Here is a 19,382-nt window from a genome sequence, read left to right on the forward strand (position 1 = left end):
CAAGCCAGTTGGAGGGACCCAAGGAACGGCCCTTATTATGATTTGATGAAATAACCCCTCTGCCTCTTTTAAGCCCATCCCTTTGCTGAATGCACCCAGTGATCATCATGCCACTTTCAGAGCCTAATGCACTTTCTACGCCGGAGAACCAGGAATGAGCCCACATGCACCTCCAAACAGTTTTTCTTGTGATTTTAAGAGAGATTTTATTTAGAGGCGGTGCTTATTGGCTCCAGAGGAGCGTCGTAACGACACTTTCCCCCTCAGACCCTGGTAAAAGAGTTAGACCAGGGCCACAGTTGGTGCTGGGGGGTCGCTTATAGTTTAGTAATTTCCTGGGGGGTAATTGCTGCTGTTTATTTATTTTTAATTTTTCCGATCCGAACACGTTTTTTTTCTGTTTAATTTTCTATTTTATTTTTTTCCCTACTTTTTAATATCGCCGCTCTCTCCCTCTCAGACCTGAAAACCCATCGAGATTTTTCCTTTCAGATCATGAACAAACTATATGTTGGGAATTTAAGTCCTTCGGTCACTGTCGAGGACTTGCATCAGCTCTTAGGGGAGAAAAAGCTGCCAGGGGCCGAACAGGTCCTTCTCAAATCCGGCTATGCTTTTGTGGACTTCCCCGACCTGAACTCGGCCATAAAGGCTATAGAGGCTCTTTCTGGTGGTAAGTGTTGGATTTGATAAGTGATGCTGCTGGTGACAGGGGGAAGTAATTCACTGCGGGTCAAACTGCACGATCAGGTCAGAACACAATAGCTCAGAGGTTTCCGAAATGTTAAATATTAATAATCAGCGTGTGTAAGCTGATATTGTTTTAAATGGTCGGGACAGTGTTTGCGATCACATCCTCGTGCCATCGGAGTTTAGATGAACGCTCAGCAATGTACGCTCCAACAGAAATGGGATAAATGATCGATCACAGGACACACTTAAGGCTTCACTACCCGTTTGTCCAAAGAAAACACGAGTCGTCGAAACGCTCTTAACGCGGACAATAACCTATATTTGGGAGATTCCGATAGTGCGGGGCGCTACTTTGCAATCACCCACTGGAATGTATGGGATGGTCTGATGGTTCGGGTAGGCATAATTATTTTTCACTTATTTTTTATCTTGATTTTATTGAGGAGAGTAGAGCGACGCGAGCGCGGAAAACTTGTCAGATCCATGTTCCTCTGATGTCTGGGTATGTTTTTACGAGGTGTCTTGGAGGTGGGTCATGGGGGTCCAGAGGAAAGAGCTAATAAACAGGTAGCTGAGGGGGGACGAGGTGAGACGCTAATTCCGTGCTGCGCCAGGCAGGCCACTCATAATAGTTACGAAAACCCGTGTTCGAGCTTCGCCGAAGAGCGCTTCAAATTCAGCTCCACCGGCTGGGACAACGAGGAGTAGCCCATTAAGAAACACTACCTAGGATAGAAAGAGTACAAGCCATTCTGCTTTCAAACAAGCCCCTCTTTGATGTTGCATTCTTTACTGAGCGCAGAAAAAATACCCCTCATTGCACTGCGAGGGCTGTGGGAGTGGAAAGCATGGCTGCTCATTTCCCCCCATAGTATATAAGCTTAACATGCTTCATTTTGGCGCCGATCTCCTCATTTGTGACCCCCAAAATGTCCCACTTGTGTTAGTTTTAATGTAAACATGGACCGTTCAGCCGCCACCGTGCGCGTAACGCGCCCGCGTACAACACTTTTTTCGGGGGTTTTGTTTGAATGGGGACGCACCTACTTGGAGAAGTGATTCAAAGTGTTGCTGGAAAGGCCTACCAGTTTGCATTGTTACTTTCATGACACACAGCTAATGTTACACTATCAACTTTCGTCCCTACAGGTAAAGCTGAATTATACGGACAGGTGATAGAGGTAGACTACTCTGTTCCCAAAAAGCTAAGGTAGGCCTAAAATCTGACACATACACACACACACACACACGCGCGCACGCACACACACACACACACACACACACACACACGCAAGTAATTTGTGTTCTACGCCTATACTTTGCCCATTGACAGACTGGGTGACCTGTAGGCTTCCGCTGTAAAATATAGCAAGCAGATTTCCCTTTTTTATGGCTTCTGCGTGTGATTTTTTTTTGCATAGGCTTGCATAGGCTGGTGTTGGTTTGTGTCTGGTGATGGACGTGTGATGGCAGGGTGGTTAAAACAAAAGAAAACACGACAAAGACAGTTTTAGTTCGCAAAGACACGATGGCTGCTGCCATATCGCGTGATCTGCAGTGAGGCCTATTCCACTGTGCAACATGGACACTTGCACACGTTATAACTGCGTCTTAATTGAATCTCACAGAAATAGCATAGGACTACTGTTTGTTAAATTTCTGAAAATGATAATTAACATGCTTACATTTCCTCCCAATATGGTATTTGTACTACATGTGGGCGGTTAGGTTTCATTATTGACTGTAAGACTGCAATGCATGTTGTGTTGCATACCAATCAGATGAGCCTCCTTCCTTACAATAGGCATGTGTATGTATGCATGTGAGAAACAGATTGTATGTGTGCTAGGAAAGAGGAGTTGAAGGTTTGTATAACCGTATCTGTATAGTAACCCTAAACTCTGCAACGACGTCAGCACCATACTTTTTGTACCAGCTTGTAGAGTCAAAACACAAGATATTCACAAGCTTTCAATTCCATATGAATAAAGGTTAAACCGTTTTTTTCCGTTTGTGCGTAATACACTCATTTTGTGTCAGATGAAGCTGCCTATAGACTCCCTGCACGTATGGACCCACCCTGTTTCACTACAATGCGTTTGGCTTTAGCTAAAGACTACATTGCGTGACAAAAAGGTAAATATTCAAGCCCCTTGTGGAGAAGCACGTGACCTGTACTTTATGCTTCAGCATAGTCCTCCCCTTTACAGCTGATTGGCTACTCTTTCCTGCCTTTCAGCTTCTCCTTTCTGGCAGTGCGTAACTGTGGAGAGAATACATACGTTTTAACTGTACTATGATCGATCTGCCGTTTTTCTATGCTGTCTGACTTGATGTGAAGGCGTTTTTTCAAGGCTGTACGTTGTGTTCGAGCCTGCGCCACTCCCCACCGTTAGTGTGCACGTAGGCCATGGCAATGTTGAAGAGCCTCATAATGGCTGCCATGGTGGCCCTGCACACTACACGGCGGAACCAGAAGGAGCAAATGTCCTTCATGTGCCTGCCTTCGTGTGTTCAAACTGCAGTGTGAGGTTCTGCTCGACCTGTGTGCACGTTCTGATAGGGCCTGTAAAGTGTTCGCCGTGTCAAAGGAGGACGGCGTGTTTAAATGTCCAGGTGTTCGTTTTGAAACATGTTGAGGATCAGTGTGAAGTGGGCGAACTCGTGTGCGTTTAGAAATCCATTTTATTTGTTCAGAACGTATTAAATCCTCGTTCTCACCCCCTCGAAAGTGTTATTTCATCTTACAATTTCACAAGAGATTTTCTTAATCAATACAGAAAACTTTTCAATTAATTTAAAAAATAAATGCGTTTTTTGTCCTGCTTATGTGATTAAGTGATGCAAATAGTATTGACATTTTAATGCCGATTACATTTATTCGAGTATCTTTTGCAGAGTAAGACATATACATTTAATTCATAAATACACGTATAAACCACTTTTATTTTTTAACATTTTTAAATGTAATATATTTTTAACTCGTAATTATAGGCATTGTTATATTTAATTATGCACGTGTAGCATAGGCTATATAATTGCAATTATAAAGTAAAAGATGAACCAGCTTTTAGGAGTGAGCAAATCTCCAGCTTTTGTCTAATCTTCAAAAACTCTGGGCCTGTTGGCTTTGTTTGAGGCTGCTGTACTTTCAGCTGTTGTTTGCTGTGAGTTTTGTTTGTTTGTATATTGTAGTTATGTTTTGTTGGACAATACCTACAGGGATATGGATTATGAAAGAAATTGTGCCTGTTTTAAAGGACAACAATTAAGAATCTTAAAATGAAAGTTAAGAAGTGAATACTAAAATACAGGGCCATTTAAAAGGATATTTAAAAAACAAAGACAAAACAAAGTTTAGATTGGTTTCAGTTTTGATATCCTATTTAGACATTTTGCAATGTAAATATACATAATTTTGTCTTTTGCTTTCATGGACAAAAGTTATTCCAGAAGAATTTATACTATGTTTACTTATTCAAATTAAAGCTTCTTATCATAGAAATTATCAGAATTCTTTTAATTCATTTTAGAGTGATTAAAATGATAAACATGTTGTCTTGTTACATTAATAATGTTTGTAAATGTATTCTATTTTTACTGCTGAGAGATCTGTTATTTTAAATGAGTTTCTTTAGTAAAAAGCATTTTTGGACATAAATAATTACTTTTAAAACTCACCTTGTGATGTCTTATAATTGTTTTGATAAAGAAGGCTCAAAACAATTATTTCCTCCATACTGTCTAACAATGATCTTATAAACAACATGACTTTGATCACATATTTCAGTTTGTCTGTTTAATCTTGATATATAATTGTTGCTTTTTGCTTTGGGATTTTCATGGTGGCCTTATATTGACACCAGAAAGCAACCTTTTTTGTAGCCTTTAAGAAAAGCACATGCATGGCTGTTTCTCTGCTGGTGCAGCACACTTGCATAAACAGAATATGAGTTAGTGTTAATTCACATTTCTTTCACTGAAATGAGTGTGGTCTGACTATCTAATGGGTGGTGAATGTGCCTAACGTGATCTCTGGCTGCGAGCCGGATCAATGAGCGTTATTGAGCCTGTGGGAGAGCGCTGTTATCTTTTGGGAAACATATTTTTAAGTGTCTTTCTGAAAAGCATACAGGTTGGTTTACCTGTTTGGTTAGCTGCTGATAGATATGAAACAACCGGATTTCATCCTATGAGTTTTTTCTTTCCACCTCTTGACTTCTATTGGAGTGAAAACATGCTGAAATGAACATTCGATTTGGTTACACCCCTTACACTGGCTAAACTGTTAAATGCTTTTAATATAAACTTTGCAGCATAATGTTCTTTTAAAAGGTAGAATTTATTAAAGAACAACCGTCTTTGACATCAGGGCACAAACCAATACATGGGTGTTAACATCTGCATTGCACCACAGAGGTGCACATACAGATGTGTGTGTTTGCTTGTCAGTGCACGCTGAATCAAAACAGTGAAATAGGATAGCCATCAGTTGATCCACTCTGAATCCATTAATACTCCACAGTTGATCCTGGGTGTAGAGGAAGCTCTCCAAATCAGGCTGGAGTGATTGCAGGAGGTGCTGCACTGCTCCCCTTTAAAAGCCACATCTGCTGCACCCTCCTCCTGACTCCTCGTGTCTCCCTTCACCTGTATGCGAGGAGGGATCGCATCGAGGGATCTTTTGGGCTCAGAGACAGGAGGCAAAATGTGGCTCAACCATGCGAGTTTCTTCCCCCTCAGACGTTACTCTGCCTTTTTTCTTCGAAAAGATGTAAAACAGAGTAAGCATGTCATAGGAGGATCTTTTCTTGATCATCTATGGCGTGAATAAATGGTCATGAGGTGTGAAATATTATGCCAATTGAAAGTGTTCTTCATTTGCACTCCTAGACAATTTCCTGTCACTTTAGCTAAATATATTTATTTTGAATGTTTAAGCCCTTGCTTTTAAACCTTCTTTGCGCCAAATGCTGCTAAATGTATTGAGCAATTGTCTACTTTTTCTTTTCTCCAGAAGGGATAGCACACTCGCTTGTGCAACAGAACATATAGCTCAACGGGTCGCTGCAATAAAATTGAAAGCATTATAAATTAATTGTGCATCTATCAGACCCGTGGGATCAGAGTTTTAACTCACAGGGTTTCTGAATGTCCTTTTTTTCCCCCACACACTCCTACATATGCATCACAGTAGCAGTTCCTTTCCTGCTAAACAGTCATTCACATTCCTCTCCAACCTGTTGAATGACTAAGAAGTTGCTGCAGCATTACAACCAAGAGTACAGTGAGATCATAGATGACTCTTTAGGAGCTGCAGGGAGGAGTATATGTGGAAGGTGTGGTCCGGAAGAGGAGGATTTCCGTGACCAAGCATCTTCAGTCTCCTATTTTTCTGCTAACTAAAGAAATCATTGTAGTAGATTGGAGAAAGTAAAAAAAAACGTTTTGGTATATGAAGAATGTTTAACCTGGATGAATGGGACAGAATTGGAGCAGCTATCGTTTATGTGTTTGGGCATTGACAGATCTAAGAAACATCATTCATCCAATATGACACAAATGGGCTCTTCTTCCTCTATGTTGTTATTTGTGACCTCACTATTACACATTTTCCCTGACTAGCTGTTATGACTGAATGATGACAGTAATAGAGAGGCAGCCTGTGGTATACGTTAAATAAACCCTCATGGATTAGACATGAGAAGTGAAAGCCTGCCTGACTGTAACGGAGCCACTGAGGCAATTTTTCTGCTGTCTGCCTGTCAGAGCAAGTGTAGCTGATTATGTATTATTTTTGTCTTGTTAAAGTCAGCTTAAGTTTTAGATTAAAAAAAACCCCAATTCTTTTTATTACAGTGTTTCTATTGACATCATCTTTATTTCAATCCAGAGTTGCATTTTTTCTTTCCCTCTGGCAGGATGTTCTATCCACACACACCTTCACCAGGTGTACGTGACACATCTATTAGTAAGTCTTTATAATAAACTCACTATTATCCTTATTCGCAGATGCTTGTGGATACTTAACAGAGTTTTATGAATTGAATATGCAGCATATGAATATTTGATGATTTATAAATCATGATTAGGAGGAGCACAGTTTGTATCCTTTTTTGGGAAAGTAATTGAAGATGTAACAGCTGCTCAGTCTCTCCTTCCTTTCCTATCTCTCTCTGTTGCTCAGTTTGTCTCTGACGTGTGTGTGTGTGTGTGTGTGTGTGTGTGCGTGTGCAGCATGTGAATGGTATAGTATTTTCATTTGGGGCATAATGCACATACAGATATGTTCACACGCAGCTTGAGGGCAGTGCTGCTGAAGCAGAAAAGCCGCGGTGAATCCCAGCTGAAGGCTGAAAGCCGGATGTAAAGTTTAATGTTTCTCACCCTTAAGTGTGCCAGGGCTCCCAGTAGGCACCCAAGGGTGTGGTCTCCATTAAAGGTTGGGCAGCTGAGAGGCATAGCAGGTGGCATTTCTCACACAGCCAGACCTGTTTTTGTCCCATATCAACACCATCTAAACCTACTCGGTGTGATGGAACCTAAGAGCCCTGATGGGTCGTGAACAGGTGAAATGCATATGGTTAAAACTACCAACAGCCAATCACAGTGAGCCAGTAGTTGTAATGCCTACTTGCAGCCAATCATATGTAAAAGAGTCAAGTGGGTTATGGGGAAAGAGACTCATGAAGGAGGTTGTAACTTCAGACTCTAAATGTTAGCCTGAATCCAGGTTCAAATGATCCTCTTCTTGACTTTTTTTTAATGAAACCTTTGCCCCTTACTCTCTCACCTTGGTTTTACGTTCCAGACAGTAATGTTGACAGAAAGGTCTTCCTTGTTTTCTAATTGCACTCAGTTTTCATTTAATGGATACCAGGAGCCTATGAGAGACACCAAAAAATACATTAAGACTACCAAGACACCAAGACAGCCACACAAATACCAAAAAAACAAAGAATGATTTCAAAGAGACACATGATTAACCATAGTCACAAAATGACCACAGAGAGCCATCTAAAGGAAACCAAGAGACACAATAAAACTTTAAAAGCGGCACAAATGACAACAAATTGATAATAAACTTCTTAAAAATGTTGAGAAACAATAAGAACAGAAAACATCTGCAAAAACACAGAAGGGCAACAAAAACACACCAAAATAACTAGACAAACACCCTTTTTAAATCCATCCTTTGCTTACAGAATTTAGAGCAACAAAGCAAGGATAACAAATCGCGTATTCGTATTTATCTTGTGTCATGTTGCAATGTTTTGAGGTTTAGTTGGCTTCAGAATCTTAAACATATCCAAAGTAAGCCTGAAGTAGAATTTTAACCCTATCTGTTAGTATATAAATGGGTGTTTCAGGTGTGCAACTCTGCAGGACTCCCATAGTACCCCCTGTGGCACAAAGCTTATTGTCAGGCTCACGATAAGCTGATGTTGTGGAAAGACAGGGAGCCAGTGTTAGAAACTTTTGTCAGTCACTCGAGCATCATATACGTAAGTCTTGTAGAGTCATTGTTGTATGAACATTTTGCCTGTTGCGTCACCGTCAGAAAGGGACCAGAGAGATTCTAAATGCTGCTTTGATTTTTCAAATCAAAGGAGACACATACAACTTATTTTACTCACAATATTAATATGTTTGTTTGGAGATATCATCTGTAGCTTTAAATGCCAAGAAGAACTAACGTTCTAATCTGTACAGTGAAGCAAAGTGTACTGAGTCTCCCATGCAGTTGTGATATACTCTCTTGATGTCTGATTTTTTTTTAATGTCAGCACTTTGAGAAACAGCATTACAGAAAGATATGGTCTTGTGACATTTCCAGCATCTTGATGTGGGAACAAATCTTTCCCATTGTGCTTGTGGATGTGTGTGCCAGTGTGTGTGTTTACAGGTCGGACTGTGTTCGGTTCCATCTGTTACAGGTTTGGTTCTTCAAGTTGCCATGGGAACCCATTTTAAGTATTTTTGCTTGGTTATAGGAGGAGAAGGCTTTTTAAAAAATCAACCCTGAGTCCTCCAGTGTGCAGAACACCACACTATGCAAGGGTTAAAATGAAATCCAAACCATAAGTTCAGTTTTCTGTGTGTGAAAACTGGAGATTTACCCTCAAAGTGATCATTATGATATCTTTTGATATCTCTGTCAGAATCCTTTGATTACAGTTTAAAATTGTTATGAACTGCTGTCAGTTTGGGGACCCTGTAATTTCCACCCATTTCCCAGGAGAGTAGAGACTGCCTTATGCTTACAAATGCTAACCCTGTCTGCAGGCCAGCCATGTGTCTGTGGCTTACACTTTGGGTGATTTCATATTACAGTGAGTACATATGCTAGTGAGGTGCCTATAAAAAAAGCTTTCTCTTTATCAAAGTTCTTTTTGTCTTTTGTCCGAGTTGGCTGTCTGTTTATGTCACATCCGCAGCCCTTTAGTGACCTTTCTTATTCATAAACCCACTCAGAGCCAACATTTCCATCTTTTTCCATATGTATTGCAACGGAAGCATGGAAACCCCCTCCCCTAAACAGAACAAGTCATCCACAGTGAAGTCAGCACACTGCTGAGCCCCCGACACAACCTGCAGCACAGTCTGATCATTGTGTTTGCTCTTTTTCATGACGGAAGAGGAAGACATGGAGAAGACTTACAGAGGCAGAGATGCGTTTATGTGTAAGCAACTTTGTGTGTGTGTGTGTGTGTGTGTGTGTAGGTGTGTGTGTGTGTGTGTAGGTGTGTGTGTGTGTGTGTGTGTGTGTGTGTGTGTGTGTGTTTGGGTGCTCCTGTGTGGGCAGAAATAAGCACTGCTGATAGAGGGCAGCATTTCTTCCTCTTTGTTTTAAATGAGGCTGTGGGTGTGTGTGCGAGGCTGCTGGTGGCTTCCCCTCCCCCTGCAGACTGCGATGGGACTGCCTGTTCACTAACAATTTAATTCAGTGTAATTCAAATCAGTGGCATTTACTGGAATGGGATGGGGCTGGGGGAGTGTTAATAGAAACAAAATTACCAAAGCATATTTATTAATATTTGTACATGAATGAAAACAAAAGAAAAATTATAGATTTAAAATCCAAAATTGTAAAAGTAAAAATTAGGTGTTGCACAATCATGACTGTAGTTTAGAGACGAGCAGAAAGATTTATCATTTCACATCGACACATATTCCTACCTTCTGTTTAAAAGGATTTGATTCCCTTCACATATTTGACTCACAGTGAATACAGATGAGAGGTTTGGTGCAAAAATAAAACTGTATTACCAAAATTTCTACGGAGCACAATGAAGTATTTTATACATAGAGAAGTTTAAATCTTCTAAAGGAGGGATTTCCACCTCAGAGTATCCCAGAACTCACGTTTTTAACAAGAGACATGAAATGCATACAAATCAAAAGATTACAACAACACATTATATCCTCATTTTTCATTATTCTACGCTGTCAATTTTGTGCTTTAACACGTTCATATTTTACATAAAAAATAATTGTATTAACTGAAGCCTGTCTTTAGAAATGTTTAGATTTTTAGTTGTCAGGTGCACAGCTTTAAATCAAACACCTATGTAGGCAAAGCTTCGCTGTTCACGAGTGTTTTATTAAGCCAGTTAGAATTTTTTATGACAGTCAAATAAAAGACAGAAGTTATTTGTACACTGAATAAATTATCAAACATGCTAGAGGCTGTTAGAAATTGTCTTTTGCATTTGATGTGACCACCGAGCTGCTTGATTTTTTGTCCAGTAAATACAAGGCTCACCAGTTGTTAGTGTCTGAGTTTACTCTTGGCAGGAAGAGTATGTAACTATTGCTTCTTATCATCACCAGCAAATGTCTTTCATATAATGTTGCCATTGTTGTTTTTGATTTTATGGTCATCTAATAATCCAGTCTTCGCTCTCTGCAATCGTTGTTTTATTTGTTTTGTTTTGTTAGAGCTGAGCTGTGGTGGCAGCGGTTGAATACTGTCCTGTCATGGTTAGAAAATGGCAGTAGTAATACTCTATGCCAAAAAAAGAAACCTGTTGCTTCACACATCTGTGCTTGATCCTGACTGGTTCTGCTGAGCTCGGAAATGAGTTGTGGGGGACAGGGCAGGTGCTGTGGAGTGTGCTGGCTCCATCTGTCTCCCTGCCAAGTGACCCAGCACATGCCAACAACCGGCCTGCCCAGTGTGAAGGAAGAACCGAGCATGTATGTGAGAGTGAGGGGGATAATGAGAGAGCAATGGAAGGACATAATGAGAGAGAGTACTGCAGGGTAAAAGGGAGAACCCTATGGGAGTCCTTTTGATTCTATCACACCAAACGTCAGGTTGCAGGCAGGGCGGTGGAGTACTTTTCACGTATCCGCTGCTGAGAGCTGCACATATAGGCAGCCGTGAGCAGAATGTGAAAAAAACTGTTTGTAAATAGTTGTTGTCTTTCTGACCCTAGTCTTCAATTTCCCTGGAGGAGCAGAATATTTTATGGTGAAGTGTTCGACCTGTGAGTGTATCGCTAAACAGTCTGGGTTTCCCATGGGTGCAGTAGCTCCTGCGGCAGCAGTACCTTACTGTACTAATATTCAGTCCTGGGGTTTGGAAGCTATTATGTTTAAATGGGGATTCTTTTATGAGCAAAACACTGAGAATAAAACGAACAATGTACGTGCAAGTTGAAAGATACTGGCCTATTGATTGAATGATTGATTGGACACTGGTGTTGAGAATGGAGTTCTTATTATTTCCATCTGTCTTTAGCAGTTGCCAACTTGCAGGTCACCTCTGACTCATGCATACAAACAACATTATGACACTGACTGATGAAGTGTCCGTCCCCTGTCAGGTTAAATGAAGCACACCCTGACACACAACCAATTAAAATTGAGCCATGCCCAGAAGCAGAACATGATCTTGTAAAAAAAAAAAAAAAAAAACAACAGCAAAAACCTGGGCACCTACGGCGCTCAAGGTTGGTAAATATTTGATGCTGGAGCAGCCATACATGAGCTCTGCGCTGCAGAACTGTTCAATTGAATAGTTTCCTTTGCATGTTAGAAATCAAATGTGATTATTTCCACATATTAACCACAAATGAGCTCACTCATTCTGTGCATGTTCACGGCATTTCTATCATTATTAATGGTGAATTCCACAAGATGCAGCTGCAGCTTATCTCATTGCTCCTGGGAGGGTCACACTCACCCTCCACTGCAGCATTTCTTACTTGTCTTCCCCTCCTCCTCCTCCTCCTCCTTCTCCACCGCCTCCTCCTCCTCCTCCTGCCATGTGCATGTTTTGTGTCAGGGTACCATGTTATGCGTACCACCTTAGATTGCGTGCATTGTCTCTCACCGCCTCCCTCCAGCTTCAGCAATGTGTCACTGCTCCCCTGGCACAGTAAGGCAGCGTAGAGTGAACCAGGCTATGAGTTAGCAATGAGCGGGTGTAAATATCTGTACAACTCTACGTAATGTACTGTAAGCTGAATGTGATCCGCCCTATCAGATAGTGTAACAGAGACAGGCAGTTTATTCTTAGTAGTGGTCAGTGGAATTCTTTGACAACAGTAGATGTCTGTGTGTCATTGAAATGTGTATGTGTGTGTTTGTACAGTGCATCTGTGTTGCTGCCATTCCCCAAGCGGGAGTCAGCAGTTCATTGCAGAGATGGTTTGCTAAGATGGTTTTGTTTTAAGTGGTATGAGGAGTGACTCCAGGCAGCCCGGTTTCCGGTCGCTTGACGTTGTGGAAGAATAAATTACAGAGATATAGAATGACTCGCTTCAAAGGCCAGTTTGATATACAAGACACAGTGGTGGAGATGTGGAGACGCTGAAGATGATACATGAAGTACTCAGCATTTGAAGAGGAGTATGATACAACTGGCCACATGTTCCTTCTTTCTTTTGTTGTGTATAGCTGTGCATTCTTTGACGGATGCCTGTCGGGAACCTCAGGCTTTTTAGAGCATTTAAAGGACCACTGCTTCCTCCCCATCACTGCACATCATTAAGGCCGGCTATTGCTTTGCTCACGGCATATGATTCCCACACACACACACACACACACACACACACAAAGAGATGGCGTCTTATTTGATCAAACGTCGCTGAAAATTACAGATTCACCACCAAACAAAACACAGCTCCGATTTTCTTTTCATGCCATTGTACTTAACCTTGTTTTGTAGACTCTCAGCGTCTGTATGTTATTCCCTCCACCATTCCAAATATAAAAACTTGTCTACAAGTTGGCATCTTCTCATGTAGGCCTTTTTTCCTCTGCTGTATCATTCAGGGTGGTATGCTCAAATGCTGCTACAAAGTTATACTGCTGTGTTTAAGGTTGTATTAAATTAAACTCAGGCAAATTATTTGTATAGCAACTTCAATAACTATGGCGTTTAAAAATCCAAAACTGTTATTAATATTAGTAATTAATTATTATTAACTAATTTGTATTTATTGACCTCAAATTTCTGTTAGCTAGGAATAAATACATTTTCAATCATAATGGACACCATGGTGAAAATACTAGCATTCAACCACTTACTTTACCGTGAGCTTCACCTTTTTATATTATACAAAACTTTTAAAAGGTGTTGTTTACAAATAATGTACGTTAGCAAGTGGCTGAATGCTAACATCTGCTGTGTGTGGTAGCTAATTGAATAATAAATGTTAGCAGTCAGTCACTTCTTTGCTATAGAACTGTAATTTCTTCAAATAGATACACCTGGAAAACACACTACAACTAGAAAGAAGGCATAATATGGGACCTTTAACATAAAATTTGGCTGATTTCCCTCTGTTTTTTTTTTATTATTTTTTTTATTTTTTACCATCCAGGGTTTTCTCAGTTGCCTCACAAAAAAACTGTAAAATTGATAGCAATTGTCAGGCTTCCTATTCATACAACCTACAGCCATTGCACTTCCATTTTGTTACAGCTTTTGAGCTCTCCACCCTGAGCATGTTGGGAATGAAGTGGGAGCCCTGTGTATGGGGAAGAACATCTGAATATGATGAATGATCTGATTGCAATTTTGTGACAAGACCAGATTTGCCAGGCCTTTTCACACACACTGCTCATTAGAGCCTTGGTTGTTTTGGTTGTCTTAAAGAATGAGCGGTCAGGTTTACAGGTCAGCCCTCGCTCCTAATAGCCCATTTAACTGAGTCAGTGTGTTTGTCAAAGAGGGGAACCAGCCTAATCTGTTTTCTGCCAGGGACCATGAAAGCAGCCGGCTTGAAAATGCTTGCAGATTTGTTTTGGTGTTTGTATTAGGAGGAAGGTCTTAATCCGATAGGGCTGGGAATAGTTGTTAAATTACTGACTGAACCTTTGAGAAAGGAGAAAATGTCTCTAATTGTTATCAGTCGTTTGATATTGAGCCTCAGGTAGGAAAAGCACTTTATGTGCATGCTGTTTGGCCTTCACATAAATTACTGAATAGATTTGGCAAATCTGTTGTTCCCTGATTTCAGATTTCCACTTGGATCTTTTCTTTTGAAAGCTAATTACTGTTTGTGTCCCTGCTGTGTGCTAATACTGTGGGATTTATAGAAAATCAAACCTGGGAGACAAACAATAAACAGACATAAACGACTAAACTGAAAAATTGTCTCAGACATAAAAGATGTGTTGGCTTTAGTTAGTGCCTTATAGTCACAACAGCAAACCCCTCAGGTTTCTCTCAATCACCGATTAGCCTCATACATATTCTCTGTTTTGGAGCTGCCACTTCCTAACTGGAGATACCGACATCAATGCAGGATATTTACTCAAGTATTTCTCACTTATTGATCAGAGCTGACACCTTTATGAATGTCTGCGATAATTTGATGAGTCTATATTACAGCATACAGGCCTTTTTCAAAACTAAGCTATCACCGTTATTTATCCACATCGTTGAATCACACACACACACGCACATAACTCTGAATAACCATCTTCAGCTGACATCCTCCCGAGCCCCCCACCTCATTTCAGAGAGTAGGTCAGGATGTGAGGCCATTTTAGCCGCAGGATTAAAGTCTGACAGGGATAATGCCACTTCAGCCACTTGTTAGTCACGTGACAAGAGATGTTCTGAGGGTTTGGGAGGAGCAATGTGCATGAAGTCCCCTTATCCGTGTAACTCCACCCACTGTAAAGCCGGAGACCCGTAAAAAGCTCACAAAACATTACAGGCCACAGTAAGGGAAACCCCTTACACTTGCCCCTGTCCACTTACAATGCAGACAGTAAATAGAGATGAACAGCCTTTTTATACCATTTTAAGTTACACCAGTTTAAAAAATACATCCATTCCTACATACTGCACTGCTCAGCCTGTAGATACTATATGACAACTTGTTAATATTGATGACTTATAGATCTTACTGCTTACATTTACGTGTACGGTAAATGTTTCACATTTAACTTCTCATCTTTGACTGATTCTTATTTATTTCAGTCTGTTTTTGTGTTTGAATAGACTCAAAGTCTTCCATCTAAACAATACAATGATAAATAACACTGGATGTTTTATTGTTTCGACATGAACCACTCTGCACCATCAAGGTTCCACATTTATTAAAATTGCTGGGGCATAAAGATTTTTCAGAGCTGCAACTTACAATTATTTTCTTAGTTATTCTATCTTATGTAATTGTATTTTACATTTCAGCAAGGTTTATTTTAAATTAAAAAGAATTAGCAATTTCAAGTATAGTCCAAAGTGAAAGTGATTCAGATTGTTTTTGTTGTTTAAATAACAGAAAAAACACAGGAAAACACGTTTAAATTTTTTTTAACGCCATTAGTAGATTAAGGAAATTGTTTTAAATCAATTTTGTTCAAAAAAAGACAAATGAATTTGTTTCAGCTAAGCGCACATCAATAACAAGCATGCGTGTTTCTTTTTTGAACTGATAATTTAAAACCAAACGTTTCATTAAAATGAAACATTGCTGTCTAAATTAAATGTTTCTTGAACTTTACCATGTAAATGGCGGATGAGAAACTAAAATGATCAACATTTATTTTCTGTGACATTGTTGCCAGTATGCTAAAATATCTCAAGTTGATTTGATATATTTATTTTGAAAAATGTAGAGTGGTAAATTTTTGCTCCTTAACAAATATATTGTAGAGCAAAGCTTGAGTTAGCCCCGCCCCGCACGTCCCTGTATTTTAGAAACACATTGTATGATTCAGTGTTTCCTAAAACTTTGTTCTGCCGAGCAGTCCTGGGAGGATTCCTCAGCGACAGCAGCTGTGACTGACAACGCTGTATGTTAGAATATGCTGTTTATTGACCAGGCTTATTAGTGTGTTTTCTGTTTCTCTGAGGATGAATCCTCACTCCCCTCCTGCTACTTTTCACTCTTTGTCAGGAACTTCCCTGCAGATGAGTGGAGGAGGGGGAGAGGAAGAAGAGGAGGTGGTGCGCTCATGTGTGCGTGAACAAGTAAAACTGGCTCGCTCCGGAGGGAGCTGCAGGAAGCAGTGAGACGGGTGAAGAGAGACAGAGAGGGGGACGATGACAGAGAGAGGCTGTAGAGAAGGAGAAAAGGCAGGGGGGTGAAAGGTTTGAGGGCTTGTGTAATTTTGAATTGTGTGCGTGTTGTATTGATCCAGGATAACCTGGCAGGGACGTGTACACCTATGGCAGGCGGGCTCAGCCTTCCCCACTACAATACCTTATGGCCTGCAGATTAAAGGATGAGACCTAAGGAACAAGCTGCACAAGTCAACATAAAGCGACAGAAGAAGCCATGAGGAGCAGCTACTGTAACAGACAGCGGAGCCACGCCGCAGTATGAGCTGGTACCCACCTGTCACAGGCTCTTATCACTGAGGTGTGTGAGGGCGAGAGACACAGGAAATACATCAGTGTGTGCATGTAGAGGAGAGTAGGCACACAAGAGAGTGTGCCATACATTAGTGTTTTAGATGTGTGTGTTTTTTGTGTGTGTGTGTGTGTGTGTGTGTGTGCGTGTTAATGCATGGCAGTGATGTCCCATGTTGGCTGGCTGTATCAGTGACAATGCTGCTGACTATGTGCTTTGTGGCGGGGGCTCGGAGGAGACCTCAGTTAGTGGAGGAGCAGCACATGAGTCTCCGTGTAGGCTTAAATAGTCTTGCTTTTTATGATTTTTTTTCGCGTGTTGCTCAGTAGTAAAGGAAGTGGTTTGGGCACCAATGAATCTCTGTGTAAATGTTGTCATAGCAGCTGACTGCTTGCTGCAATTTTGCTTGATGAGCAGAAATTACTTGTCACAGGATCATCCATAATTTTTCCTGCCTATCACAATAATTGGTCTTAGTAGTGTTATTTATTCATTTTTTGTGCTGCCGAAATACATGTTTTTCTTCTAAGATTGTTGAACGGTATTAATGGTGTAGATCTGCAAAGTTCGCTTTAATTTGCAATTGTTAAAAATGATGTACTAGCAGGTTGACATTAAATAGAATGTTTTTAAATATGTCCGCAGAAAGGGGATTTTTTTTGTTTATTTGTTTTTTAACTCTCACTTTTTAAAAAATTTATTTCTTGATGACACTCACGCACAGTCACAAAAAAGAAAAGATGTTAATTCGAAAAAAATAACCTTAATTATCTAGGTTAAAACCAACCCACATCAGACACAAATGATTTTTTACAAAAAAGAAAAAATGTTTGTTTTTTTTTGTTTTTTTTATCAAAATGTAGTCTAAATGGGACTTTTAAAAATGTAATCTCACTGCTTTTTAATTACATTAATGTTGGGATTGTGTAGACATTTAGATGATTTATTGAGGTGTTATTGTCATTTAGTCTGTAAACGATGCTTCCCTCTGTGTTGTGACTGACGTAGTGTATCACGCTTTTCTCCCTCAGAGGTCACATGCAAGTCGACACAAGATTACACAGAACATGCTTTTATGGAACGTTTGATCAAGAATGTGTTTGACATAAAATATAAAAATTCCAGACTTAGTTTTTGTATGCATGTTCAGAGGCATACTGATGGGCTTAGAGCAAGTTAGAGCAAACCTTTTTGAACACAGAAAAACATTATTTCAGAGAGATAACAGCAGAATATCTGAAGTCACTTCTTTTATTGGCTTAATGGGCATGACAGGAGAAAATGCATTTTGTGTGAGCTGGGCACCCTGTGGCATTTTTTAGTATTAAGTGTACATTATTTTGTGGCGATTACACCTGCGAGCTAAAAATCATTTCATATCTGCAACAATATGCAAATAGCTCTGGGCCCTCAACAATACCCCTTATAATAAAATACAGTTACATATGACTGTCCTTTATTATATAATCTGAGTATCTTTGGGTGTGTTGTGAAACTAACAACCTCTGCAAATGCTTCCATGGATACGGTTGCTAATGATTAAGGGTGGAGCATCAGATTAAACATTATAGCGCTGTAGCCGTCTCTCTCGCTGCATAAATCTCCAATATGAATGAGATGATTCGTTTGACTCATTGAAAATCTTTTGAGTCATTTATAATTCTTCTTTTCATGGGTCACTGAATCATTCCCTCATAGCAGACATTGATCAGCTTACAGACCGTCTCTGTGAACTTTGTACCACATGCAACAGATAAAACCAACAACGGTTCCTTATTTAAATCTAACCAGCTGTGTGATGAGAAGCGGGCAAACGTCAATAGGAAGGCTGTGACCGCATTAGAACTCTGTGTGTCTACCTGCATCCACAGAGCAAACTAATGCATGAACAGAAACAGGCAGGCAGGTGAGCCTCCTGAATTCTGATGAGTTCTCACCCGCCGAGAGCTGGGAGGAAAAACAGAAGCCGGCACCTGAGCAATGCACGCTAAGATGAGATGGTTGGCAGCGCTGTGCAGCTGCAGCTTTGTTCACTCAGCAGCATCAGTGGGAGAAATATTTGGTTATGGCGAGAATGAAGAAGAGTCAGGTACAGTGTTTGATTTGTTATAGGGGGTGGATTTATGATGGATGCAAATGAAGGCCTGGAGGAATTAAAAGGAATTAATGAAACTGAATTTGAAGGAGAATGTCACAAGTAAGGCTTATTATTAGTTAATGCTACTGAATTTTAGCGTTGTACATGCTATTTGATGTTTAAAATAAACAAGTGGCTGTTTGACTAAGATATCCCTACAAATTCATAAGAAGTAAGCATGTTTTGCCCTTATAAACTACAAATGTGTTTTTCTGGCTTGTGATAATCACTGCTATAAAGAGAAGTAAATTCACAAAATGGAAATCCAATTCTGAACCTTTTTGTGACCTTACATAGAAATTCTCCCCAACTTTTTGAATTTGACTAATCACTAGTCACACCAACTCCCTTCTTTGATTTGTAAATAATGACCAGAGAGGAGGGTTTACCGTGTCTTGAATGACTTTGAAACAAAGCATGTCAGAGATTAAATGTCTTCATGGGGACTTAGCGTATTCTTGGAAATATTCATCCATGTTTCTGTGCAGAAAACTGCCACCCACTTCCTGGTGGTTTTGTTGAGTCAGTCTATTTACCAATCAGAGACTGTGTTTCAAAACTTCCCACTAACAGTAGCTCTGTTTCACTCTGCTCTGATCTCAAAGAGTGTTTGCAGAGCAAGATAGTTATCCCCCTGTCACTTATCAGTGGTATTTAAAAAATGCAGCACCCGAAGTTGTACTGGGAACCCATGTTGCTGAATTAGCATTTTATTGCTACTTTCTTTA

The 19,382-nt window shown here is 40.2% G+C and overlaps 1 protein-coding gene across 3 annotated transcripts in view; it reads left to right on the plus strand.

The window, feature by feature from the left end:
• Positions 1-152: 152 nt before the first annotated feature.
• Positions 153-19,382, plus strand: part of igf2bp2a (insulin-like growth factor 2 mRNA binding protein 2a) — a 48,279-nt gene continuing 29,049 nt past the window's right edge. For 2 of the 3 annotated variants that reach the window (XR_013780244.1, XM_079357292.1), the window contains exons 1-2: positions 153-673; positions 1,843-1,903. Coding sequence is in view for 2 of the 3 variants with exons in the window: in XM_079357292.1 (XP_079213418.1) it covers positions 496-673; positions 1,843-1,903 (239 nt within the window). In the remaining variant the exon portion in view is untranslated. Of the gene's footprint in view, positions 674-782; positions 1,090-1,842; positions 1,904-19,382 lie in introns of those variants that run through there. The other variant, XM_079357293.1, reaches the window with a different exon arrangement.

This window comes from Symphodus melops, assembly GCF_947650265.1.
Source record: "Symphodus melops genome assembly, chromosome: 12".
Taxonomy (NCBI): Eukaryota; Metazoa; Chordata; class Actinopteri; order Labriformes; family Labridae; genus Symphodus; species Symphodus melops.